The sequence below is a fragment of the Hyperolius riggenbachi genome, chromosome 3 (assembly GCF_040937935.1).
Source record: "Hyperolius riggenbachi isolate aHypRig1 chromosome 3, aHypRig1.pri, whole genome shotgun sequence".
Lineage (NCBI taxonomy): Eukaryota > Metazoa > Chordata > Amphibia > Anura > Hyperoliidae > Hyperolius > Hyperolius riggenbachi.
The window spans coordinates 375,918,851-375,931,556 of NC_090648.1; the positions used below are offsets into that span (position 1 = coordinate 375,918,851).

General features: G+C 42.0%; 1 protein-coding gene across 10 annotated transcripts in view; it reads left to right on the top strand.

Annotated features, from left to right (window-relative positions):
* The window catches only part of CACNA2D4 (calcium voltage-gated channel auxiliary subunit alpha2delta 4), a 394,977-nt gene that overhangs the window by 86,014 nt on the left and 296,257 nt on the right, over nt 1-12,706 (top strand). For all 10 annotated transcript variants that reach the window (XM_068277214.1, XM_068277216.1, XM_068277215.1 and 7 more), the window contains 7 exons: nt 1,405-1,482; nt 4,076-4,156; nt 4,454-4,528; nt 6,249-6,335; nt 9,596-9,667; nt 10,522-10,583; nt 10,724-10,791. In XM_068277214.1, the coding sequence (XP_068133315.1) occupies nt 1,405-1,482; nt 4,076-4,156; nt 4,454-4,528; nt 6,249-6,335; nt 9,596-9,667; nt 10,522-10,583; nt 10,724-10,791 (523 nt within the window). The remainder of the gene's footprint in view (nt 1-1,404; nt 1,483-4,075; nt 4,157-4,453; nt 4,529-6,248; nt 6,336-9,595; nt 9,668-10,521; nt 10,584-10,723; nt 10,792-12,706) is intronic.

A 12,706-nucleotide genomic window follows, 5' to 3' on the forward strand; every position in this document is an offset into this window, starting at 1 on the left:
AAATATGGCTGCAAATAGCGCTGCGGGCGACTAAATGCCCCCCCCCCCCCATTGCCAATATTTGTATGGCTGCCTATGGTGGTGCCTTAATGTCCACCACTAGTGAATGCCTAGATTTCCTGCTTCCCTACGTAAAGACTGTACCCTGGGGGGAACCTGTGGGCAGACTGCAGAAATGTTTAATGGGAATTTTGGGCTGCCACTGTTTTATCTATTGCAATTATTGACTTTATATTCATAGCTCTTATTTGCTTTAAAGCTTTAGCCTTTAAGGCTCTGTGTGCTATAATAGTCATAAAATGCATCTAAAATATACATTAGCACTATGAACGCATGCGCAAAATCCTACAGCTTCCTGGAACATGGACCCCTCACATCAGAGGCTCCTTCAGAAGGGTAAGTCTGCCCTGCAGTCCAAGCAAATGGACACAGCATGAGTGAAGATTTGAATACTGTTATTATTGATTTATTGTCCTGTCCTGCCAGTCCTGGAATTATCAGTCTATATGGCTTAGCCAAGCAACACAGTTAACATACCGACATGATTTTGTACCAGGGAACTCCAGCAATTAGTACAGCAGAGATGCTGAATGAAATGTGAAGAGCAACAGTGCCCTGATTAGCCATTATTCTGCTCTGCCTTGCTGTAAGGGAGGTCACTGTGCCAGACTGCCAGCACAGTGTTTCCCCTACAGATAAATTGGACTTTCATTATAAAGTTGTTATAACCCAGATGGGTGCTACTGAAGTCTTGTTGCAGTTCGTTATTAAAAATCATCATTGGCTTTCAATCTGCAGCCAGCTAAGAATTTATAGAACAGACGGTAAGCTCAAATTGCACTTCTTTGAAGCAATGGCAGTAGTAATCTTTGCGCTCTGCTTGGAGTACTGATGCCATGAGACTGTCCAGAAGTCCACCTAGATGCTGCAGGAGTGGTAAATTACACATTTTCAACATTTGACTGGCAGGAAACTTGAACACTTCTACCTGTCAGTTTCTGTTAGAAAATCTTTGATATATTCACATAAAATGTGATAAAGCTGATTTGCCATTCATTTTTTCAGGCTACAGGGCTGAACTGAGTTTTTTCTCAACAGAAGTGGAGTTTACGCTTATGACAGCTGTCACCAGAGCAGATGTCCCCCATTGTGAGTTTCAGCCTTAACTCCTGTGACAACCAAGCTATAATATTTCTAATTCATATCCCTGGTGTCAATTGTCCCAAGGCAGGAAATAAGATTAAACCAACATGTACCCAAACAATGAAGAGGTTCTTATCATTCCACATGAAAATGTAAACTCATTGTGGCTGGGGTCCACTTTAATCTCATCACTAATCCTGAAGCCCTCAGAGGCTTCCTTTAGTTATTATGTTTGTATAATTCTCTGTCTCTCTCCCCCAGCTGTTTGCTTCCCAGGCCCAGAGTCTGCTGCTCATGACCACGGTTGCCATGCCGGTGTTCAGCAAGAAGAACGAGACTGTAAGTGACACTGTCAGGTGACCTCAAGCACAGTCATGTGACGTCCTAGATACTGTCATGTCCCTTAGGCATGCCAGGGTGGTTTATGAGAACTAGGGAAAAAGTACTGGAAGCAGGAAACTTGGGTGTTGTGCATTGCACGCAGCCACAGCGTTCGCCACCTATCAAGTGCCATGAACACTTAAATTTCACAGCATAGCCACAATTTATAAGGGCACCTATGGCGCGCCCAAGAGTTTTTGTTTTTATCCCCTTTTTTTTGCGGAGGTCGGTTAAGATTAGGTGTGGGGGAAAGTTAAGGTTAGCATGGGTAGGAGATGGGGGTGTGATTAACTTTAGTGTGTGTGTGTGTGTGTGTGTGTGTGAGTGTGAGTGTGTGTGTGTGTGTGTGTGTGTGTGTGTGTGTGTGTGTGTGTGAGTGTGTGTGTGTGTGCGTGTGTGTGTGTGTGCGTGCGTGTGTGTGTGTGTGTGTGCGAGTGTGTGTGTGTGTGTGTGTGCGTGTGTGTGTGTGTGTGCGTGTGTGTGTGTGTGTGTGTGTGTGCGTGTGTGTGTGCGAGTGTGTGTGTGTGTGTGTGTGTGTGTGTGTATATGTATGTGTGTGTGTATATGTATGTGTGTATGTGTGTGTGTGTGTGTGTGTGTGTATGCGTGTGCGTGTGCGTGTGTGTGTGTGTTAGTGTGTTATCGTAGAGTTGGGGGTTCTGTGTGAGAACAAGGGTAGGTTTTTGCTGTAGTAAAATATTGGTAAATTTAAAATAGTAGATATCTCGGTAAAATAGTGATATTTTAATATCGGCTTTTCCCAAGCGCACACAAATTCACGGTGCATCTATTTCATGCATGCAAAAGTACTATGCAGCTGCTGTCCCCAGCAATTATTTTATAGCCTGCGCTGGAAGGATAGACAGCAGAATCTGGCTGTTACAGTTATCAACCACACTTTCATTTTAGTGTTTCTGAAATGTACCATAATATAGAAAGGAATATGAATATGAATAATGGGGAACAGAGTAAACAGAAAAACAACAAGAGTAATGGCATAGTTTTAGTTTTCATTCTTATGTCCTTGCCAGTGTTGTTTGTAGTTTCTCTGTCAGAAGCACTACAGTATTTATTTAGGCAAAATAGAACAGAAGAGCTGGGGACCAGAACGTACATTTCCAGATTTTTTGCAAAGTTACATACAGAGTCATAATCAGTTGGGAGTAAGCTGGCCATCTTACTTCCAACTGCTTATGACTCTGAATGTAATACATCTGGAAGCATATGTTCTGGTGCCCACTCTGCTGTGAATGCACCATTGTGCGCCTGGCGTATTGTATATTGAGCCTAAAGGCATAGACACATGGTTACAGGAAGGGAGAAAACGGGAACAAAAGAGAAAGACCTGCAGAACATCCATGAATGCAGTGACAAAACCTGTGATATCCTACTTCCACCAAGTTTAAATATTACTTTATAATTCATAGTAAACTCAGCTGTCTGCTTCATAAAAATATACCCAAGATGGCTAAGACCTGCTTCTCAGCCAGTCTTGACTTATGGCAAGGCTGCACCAAGGTGAGGGGAATCTGCCCACTAAACTCATGGTGACTGATCCATGTTCTACTTAACCCAGACTGAGAAATCTGGTTATGGCTGAGTTCACTTCAAGTCCATTAGTATATATAATTGTGTCATATAATACCCCAAACTTTACAATAATCTTAATATTTGTTGGGTGACTGAGTCAGGGTGTCCCTAGTTATGGAGCAGTAACTGAACCAATAATGATACAGTGGAACCCGGTTTGCAAGCATCATTCGTTCCAGAAACATGCTTGTAATAAAAGCATTTCCCCATAAGGATTAATGGAAATGCAGATGATTTGTTACACAGCCCAAAAACATTTGTAGAAAAATATACAAAGTAATGGACATATAAAGTAAAAATTTAATGGAAATGTGACATTGTACAGTCTACACTTAGATTAATCTACACTTAGATTAACGTGTACCTGATTTAGGGCCACAGCAATAAAATATACATACCTGGGGCTTCCTCCAGCCTGATCCCTCCCACGCCGTCCTCTTCTGACTGCCCGTTCACCCACAACTGGCCCCGGAAAATCCGCCAGTCGGCGCAGTCACTATCTGGCCAGGCGGGCTCCCCTGTATCTCTCCTGACGCCGGGAGCGTTTTGCACCTGCGCAGTAGTACTGTGCAGGCGCAGAATGCTCCCGGCGATGTGAATGCGGCAGGAGCACGCATGTGGAAAGGCTGCACATTTACATTTTTACGCGGACTAGATGCTTTTTCCGGGCCAGTTGCGGGTGAATGGGCAGTCAGAAGAGGACAGCATGAGAGCAATCAGGCCGGACGGGCTGGAGAAAGTCCCAGGTATGTATATTTTATTGCTGTGGCTCCATCTCTACAATCCTGCAGCATCAAAGGGAGAAGAACCATCAGCTTAGTTGGAATGATGTGACGCATTTATACGTTCTGTGCTTGTATATCAAGATGTTGCTTGCTTCTTAAGTCAAAATTTCATAAAGATTTTTGCTCATCTTGCAAATGACTTGCAATTCAAGGTTTAACTGTATTTGTCTTTGTAGAGATCTGAAGGGATCCTTCTGGGGGTTGTAGGATCCGATGTACCCCTGCGAGAGCTTCTGAAGCTTGCCCCCAGGTATAAGGTAAGACTGTCACTCTTACTTTAAAACCGGAGTGGTCCAGTATAGTTGCATTCTGTCACATTACATAGAGTGTGATATCCTATCTGTTCTTGGGCAGCTTTTACTAGGAGCCTGGAGATCCTGTTTCTCTTTAAGACAGAGGTTCAACTTGATAGCCAGGCAGGCAGCATTGGTAAAAGATAGCCATATCTGGTAACCTCAATATTCTGACCACTTCAGGTTTCTGTACAGTGTACAGATTATTGTCTTGATTTTATGTTGCCAGAGGAGCTAACACTTATTTTCTCTCCTCCTCAGCTTGGAGTCCATGGTTATGCATTCCTGAACACAAACAACGGCTACATCCTTTCTCACCCTGATTTACGCCCGCTTGTGAGTACCCACCAAGAAATAAGCTAAAGGTAGCCATACATCTAGGGATTCCAATTCAATCAAAAAAGTGATCGACTTTATTAAGCAATTGACTTCAGTGTGGTTAATCGAAAGTGAATCGACTAGTGGCCCACACACTACAAGCAATATCCTGTGCAATTCACCTTCACTAATCAATGTGACTGATTTTGTGTCTCCATGCTCTGAATGCAAAAATCAATTCAGAGTCTATTGAATGACATGTGAACAGTAGGCGATTCCTGTGCGATCACCCAACATCTTGCATCCTGCTTGATCGACTAAGCTGGTGGATTCTACATGATATCAGCCTCTTTTCATCGATTAGGCATACTGGAACACACTCGATTCCTTCTCGATTCTATAAAATGATTAAAGTGAACCAGAGACGAAGCACCCTTGTGTATTTTACCATAGAAATCAGTGGGAACATTAGAGAAAACATTTACCATGCTCTCTGTTCCATCCTCACTGCTAAAAGTGTCTGTTATCTAGCTGAGATAAGAATCCCGGACTGAGCATTGAGTCTGGCTTTGCTATAATGACTCAGCTATAATGATTCCTGAGCAAAGCCAGCAGGGGGCAGGCTTGGACTTGAAGACAGCAAAGAACACAGTCTCAGCTATAATTATTCTGTAGCAAAGCCAGACCGACTGCTTAGTCGGGATTCTTATCTTAGAGGTGATAACAGGCAAATTAAACAGAGAACAATGTAACAAAGAGCAGATTAGGTGTTTACTGTCATGTTCCCACTGATTTATAAGGTAAAATACATGAGGTTGCTTCATCTCTGGTTCTCTTTAAATCAAATGGTCAATCGCACAGGAAAATAGCTAAATGTATGGCCACCTTAAGAGATTGGTCAGGATATCCTCCTTTGTATACTGTATTCACAAATCCACTTAGGTAATCATCATCTTAGAGGATATGGTGAGCCTTCCATCATATTGTAGCATGATCACTGTGTGTTTGAGGCACTTCCCATGAGTAATCATTACACCAGCTCTTATTAGTCATGTAAGGATGTCAGCTTTTATTACATTGACTTGTGATGTACCAATAACTTTACACTGCCAGCGTTCATTACTTTGGCTGTGAATGGCTTCTTTACAGTCACCTTCTATTATATCAGCTGTGAATGGACACAAGACCTCTTAAACTGATGAGCTTTCATTATATAGGCTGTGAATAATCACATTTCCTTCATCCCACCAGCTTTGTTTACACTGATTGGGAATGACCATGTGACCCCCTTCAAACCAACAACTCTAGCTAAATTCACTGTCCATAGTTGCATAACCTCTTTGCACTACCATTTTTTTCCATTGGTTGTAAGGTTGCTACTTTTTGCTATAAAACTAAAAATTCACATATTTTTTTCTATATTTCTTATTGATGACTTTGGCCACATTGCTCAGTATTACTTGTAAAATACAGACTAGGCGGCAACTATTGTTGGCTGTGGTAGTCACCCTTCCCTTTTCACTAACACCTTTCATTATATTGCTTGTGAAAAGTCAGATGACACCATCAAACCATTTTATTTATTTTTATTTATGTATTTATATAGCACCAACATATTATGCAGCGCTGTACAGAGTATGTTGTCTTGTCACTAACTGTCCCTCACAGGGGCTTACAATCTAGTCTCCGAGGGTTGAGTTCAAGCAAACATGAACATCAATATGGTCTTATCTTTCAGTATAAGGAAGGCAAGAAACTCAGGCCGAAGCCAAACTACAACAGTGTGGACCTGTCTGAAGTGGAGTGGGAGGACAGGGATGAGATTGTGAGTGATGAATCTGAATGACTTTGAAACAGACAGTTCTCCAAACCTGAGATAAATGTATTGTATATTAATTTATGGAGCGTCATGTGATCATGAAGTGCACTTTAAAATAACAAAAGTTTGTCCCTGGTCATAAAAATTGGACATCATTGGTTTCCATGTGGTCTGGCTGACCAACAAAAGTCTATATTTTTATTTTAAACTTGTTATATATCCTGGAATTTTGATCCTCAAAGAGTGGAGAAAATTTCAGGTGAGAGGAATGCACTGTTACTTTCTCTGTGCGTTATATCTTGTCTAAAAACGTTCTCTGTTTTTGATATGTCCTCTCAACACACACAAATTTGAAAAATAGGAGCAGTCACCTGAGAGGCAGAGCTCTGTAAAAGTACTGTACAGTCCCACACAAAAGGTTCCTTAACTCTTCTGCGATCATGCACTGTGCTTCTGATTTTTTTTTTCTCAAATTCTAGGCCCAGTTTAACATGAATGTTCTACACCAGTGCATCTGTTGCCAGGCAGAAGGAAATGGATCAGCTGTGCACTGAAAATGCATGCTGCACTGTGTTGTGCGCTGCCATTGCATTGTAATGGCAGCACATCTGGGCATCAACTAATGCACTGATGCAAATTCACTGTAAACCAGGCCTTAATCACTTTACCCTATGTAGCAGGAAAGGTAAACAGAGATAAACAAATCTAGGAAGCAACAAGCCTTTCTAATTACTTTTCACTGCTGTAACTTACAGTTCTGCAGCTACAGTGGCTTGCAAAAGTATTCGGCCCCCTTGAAGTTTTCCACATTTTGTCACATTACTGCCACAAACATGCATCAATTTTATTGGAATTCCACGTGAAAGACCAATACAAAGTGGTGTACATGTGAGAAGTGGATCGAAAATCATACATCATTCCAAAAATTTTTTACAAATAAATAACTGCAAAGTGGGGTGTGCGTAATTATTCGGCCCCCTTAGTCAATACTTTGTAGAACCACCTTTTGCTGAAATTACAGCTGCCAGTCTTTAGGGTATGTCTCTACCAGCTTTGCACATCTAGAGACTGAAATCCTTGCCCATTCTTCTTTGCAGAACAGCTCCAGCTCTGTCAGATTAGATGGACAGTGTTTGTGAACAGCAGTTTTCAGATCTTGCCACAGATTCTTGATTGGATTTAGATCTGGACTTTGACTGGCCCATTCTAACACATAGATATGTTTTGTTTTAAACCACTCCATTGTTGCCCTGGCTTTATGTTTAGGGTCATTGTCCTGCTGGAAGGTGAACCTCCGCCCCAGTCAAGTCTTTTGCAGTCTCCAAGAGGTTTTCTTCCAAGTTTGCCCTGTATTTGGCTCCATCCATTTTCCCATTAACTCTGACCAGCTTCCCTGTCCCTGCTGAAGAGATGCACCCCCCGAGCATGATGCTGCCACCACCATATTTGAGAGTGGGGATGGTGTGTTCAGAGTGATGTGCAGTGTTAGTTTTCTGCCACACATAGCTTTTTGCATTTTGGCCAAAAAGTTCCATTTTTGGTCTCATCTGACCAGAGCACCTTCTTCCACATGGTTGCTGTGTCCCCCACATGGCTTGTGGCAAACTGCAAACGGGACTTCTTATGCTTTTCTGTTAACAATGGCTTTCTTCTTGCCACTCTTCCATAAAGGCCAATTTTGTGCAGTACATGACTATTAGTTGTCCTATGGCCAGAGTCTCCCACCTGAGCTGTAGATCTCTGCAGTTCATCCAGAGTCACCATGGGCCTATTGACTGCATTTCTGATCAGCACTCTCCTTGTTCGGCCTGTGAGTTTAGGTGGACGGCCTTGTCTTGGTAGGTTTACAGTTGTGCCATGTTCCTTCCATTTCGGAATGATCGCTTGAACAATGCTCCGTGGGATGTTCAAGGCCTTGGAAATCTTTTTGTAGCCTAAGCTTGCTTTAAATGTCTCAATAACTTGATCCCTGACCTGTCTTGTGTGTTTTTTGGACTTCACGGTGTTGTTGCTTCCAATATTCTCTTAGACAACCTCTGAGGCCCTCACAGAGCAGCTGTATTTGTACTGACATTAGATTACACACAGGTGCACTCTATTTAGTCATTAGCTCTCATCAGGCAATGTCTATAGGCAACTGACTGCACTCAGATCAAAGGGGGCCGAATAACTATGCACACACCACTTTGCAGTTATTTATTTGTAAAAAAAATGTTTGGAATCATGTATGATTTTCGTTCCTTTTCTCATGTGTACATCACTTTGTGTTGGTCTTTCATGTGGAGTTCCAATAAAATTGATTCATGTTTGTGGCAGTAATATGACAAAATGTATTCGGCCCCCTTGAAAACTTCAAAGGGGGCTGAATACTTTTGCAACCCACTGTATGTGCAGAAATGTAAAGCATACCTTAACTGAGAGGGAAATGGAGGCTGCCATATTTATTTGCTTCTAAACAGTACCAGTTACCTGGCATCCTTATGATCCTCTTCCTCTAATACTTTTTGCCATAGACCCTGAACAAGTATGCAGATCAGATGTTAATGAACGAAGTACAACATAATTTAGTTGCACTTCAGTTGCATGCAGTACACTTGTTTCAGGTGTGTGATCCAAACACTACTGCAGCCAAAGTGATCAGCCGGACTGCCAATCAACAGAAATAATTTATAAGAAAATAAATATGGCAGCATCCATATACTTCTCAGTTCAGGTATCCTTTAATAGCAGTTAGAATTATTGTTGGATGACTCCACGTGAGGGGGGGGAGGGGGGGGTGAACCTGAATCCCTGCATCCCTGCATCCCTGCTGTCATCAACTGCCGACCTGATGACACATGAGGAGATGCCTGTTATTACAAAAAGTCATTGCTAAACATTTTTTGTGAAACACAATACCAAAATATATGGAGGATTTTATTTTATTCTGCTGCTTTTACATTAATGACTTTATGTATAGCAAAATATCCTATAGTGCTTCTTTTAAGTTGGCTAAGAATGGGGATACTTCTGTGTGACTCTGCAGTTTGGTGGAGACTTATTAGGAATACAATGAACCTGTACAAAGCTAGAAATTGTTGATTTCCTTATTATTATCCATATGAGATATTCATAGGCAATATTTAATTTTAAAAGGTGACTTTTTATGCTGAATATTCTGAGCTAACAGAAAATAAAAGAAAGCAGAGATTGCTGTTGATCTTGTAGTACAAACTGTTAGCTGGTGGTAACATTTTGGGGTGACTTTAGTTTTCCTCTGCACACAGTTGCGAACAGCCATGATTAATGGGGAGACTGGGTCACTGTCGATGGATGTGAAGGTCACTGTCGATAAGGGGGTAAGTGGAGTTTGTGCTAAGTCACATTGTGGGATGTTTACACAAATCATGCATACATTTCTCTGCTTATTCCTTTCTGAAATGTGTACCATTACCATGGAGTCATTGCACACTTATTTTTATACAGTTAGGTGGGCCAGTGGCTATTTTTAGTTTAGTTTCTAATAGGGTATAAAATGGTTACAACCTCTCTGTGGATGCTATTGCTCTCTCTGTTTCTGCTGGGGAGAATTATTTTGCACACTTTCTGTCCAGGCAGGAAATAGGTTTTTTTTTTTTAATGCAAATAAGGAAAGAGGGACAGCGTGAAACAGTGCTCTGCTTTTATTGTTGTAACTTCGTTCATATCCACAGAGATATCATTATTGAAACTTTTGATGTCCAAAAAATTAAGGGGGAGGGGAGAAGGTAAAGGTGCGTATACATGCACAGTAATTGTCACCCACAGGGATTGAGACTTGATCCCTCTGGTGACAGTTTGTGGCAATGCTGCACAGTTTTGCTGCTATGAATGGTGGAGGAGGAATGATGGTGCAGAACAGCACCTGGCAGAAAAGGTGAGGAGGGGAACTATGTGCTCGGCCAGTATGATCCTGCACTCTGGGTCACCGACTCATCAGGACAGCTGTACAAAAATTAGATTCTTGGCAGAAAGACCCTGACCGGCCACCTCAGCTTGAGAACACTCTAATGTGTATATTGGCCATTAGATGTTCAAGATGGAGGAAGGGAGGCCAAAAACAAATTAACCTATCTTCGGTGCACTTAATTATAACTTTTCCCGCAGCTTATTAGGAATTTGTTAAAAGTCACTGCTCGGCATGTTTTCTGACACTGAAACCTTTGTTTTATAGAAACGTGTCCTTTTTATGACCTGTGACTATTTCTACACAGACATCAGTGATACCCCTTTCAGGTAAGTGGAGGTAGCTGATGCCAGTCACTGGGATTATTTCAAGGGCTGTAGCCCTGATGTAATGTTCTGTGTATTCCTCATTCAGACTGTGAGGATTTAGTGAAGGGAAGTAGCTGACCAAGACTTCTATTTCTTTATAGTCTCGGTGTTGTTCTGACTCGAGGACATGGAGAATATATCCTGATTGGTAACACTTCTCTGGAGGAAGGTGAGGTGGAGAAACACATTTATCTAGCACTTAATGCTGCTCTGAGGACTTAAACTACACTAAGCCTAAATTAGATTTAAATAAAAAAAAAAGTGTATTATTCAGTGGTGACAGTTTGCAACTCCTGACTGTGCCATACCCAAGGCCCTGATTTATAATTTCTCTGCACCAGGCCAACTTTCTCGTGGCTCCCCTTCTATTTGTCTCTAGTATAATGAGATATATATTGAAATCAGTAGGGGAAAGCAATTTTCAATTGTAGAAAACATTTTTTTTGGGGGGAGATGTATGCCTAAGTAGCTGTCGTTAGTGGTAGTCCGTTCCTGGATTTGTTCATTCCAAATGGTTACTAATGCCAGTTTGTTGGCTGTAGGCTCATTCTGGCTATTTACCAGGTACATACTATATTTATGAGGCCTGAAGAAGGATTAACAGACCTGAAACAAGTCGGCGTCACCACAAATAATGTTTATACCCTGGATGTTTTTATGAATCATCTTTGAAGAACATCATGCCTTGTACCTTAATTGCATAATAAATAAGAATAAAAAATACTTTTTCTGCAATTGAAAATTGTTTTCCCTCCTGATTTCAATACATATATCTCTTTATACTAGATAAATATTACTGTTGGTGTGGTGGTACACCGCCTAGGATAGAGACTTATGTTTTATTAAGAACCTCCCTGTGAGAAAACGCGGAAAAGCCGCAGCGCGTTCTGACAGCAAGGCGGCTGATTCCGCATCCAACGCGGCGGTTTGCACGCGGAGGCGTGCGTCTGGTAGCATGGCAGAACGCGGAAAAGCCGCCGCATGTACTGACAGCGAGGCGGCTGGTTCCGCGTCCAGTGCGGCGGTTTGCACGCAGCAGCATGCGTCTGGTGTGGCTGAGTCTGTTAGTTCACACAGGTTTAGGAATACGCGCGCGCTGAGAGGCAGAACTTTTATGACGGCCAAGAGGGGACCAGCTGACCAGGCTGGTCAGCTGACGCCAGAGCAAGTTTCTATTGGTCCATCACTTAGAAGTGGCACCAGAGAGCGGTACACTATATATAGTTGCTGCTGACCAGTCACAAGTTGTCTGCCGTTGCGAACACTACGTGGAAGCACTCAGACCTTAGTCAGATCCTGCAGTGTGTTTGAACCAGGTGGACTTGGGAATTCACACTGAGCCAGATTACTTGTATTGTATTCTGTTTATGCTTAGACCAGTTCCAGGGTGTAGAGACCACGGACCTCACACCCAGACTAGAGAACCTGTGTTATCAATCTGTTTATGCTTAGACCAGTTCCAGGGTGTAGAGACCACGGACCTCACACCCAGACTAGGGAACCTGTGTTATCAATCTGTTTATCAGAAACAAACCGCTAAAGGTAAGAAGGACTGCGCTCCACAGCACTTGATTAAATGTATATATATATATATATATATATATATATATATATATATATATATATATATATAGCACCAATGTCACCAGTGTAGGGGATCCGCAGACTTTGTTCGAGTACACACACTCTCCAATCACGATCCAATCCACATAAAAAGTTTTGATCACAATCCAGACCTCTCAATGTAGTGTAGGATTTCCCTGTAAAGAAACCGTATATAGTGCAGTTTTGCTTATTATGAACCACCCTGTGATTCACTTCACACAATTGTGTAGATAGTAGCCTCCACCCAGAGGAGATACAAAGGAAACACGGGGGAATACTTTTAACCCCCCTAGTGAGTTCCACTCACCAGATGGCTTCTTGTAATCAAAGCGTGTAAGCCCTCCAACCTGGGCAATGACAATTCAGGACCTTCAAATATAAAAAGCGGGACTCCACATAGCATAAAACCTTTTTACATTTATTAAAAAACCCGCATAAGACATGCGTACCGGATACTCAGTTCACAAGCGCTTATCTGT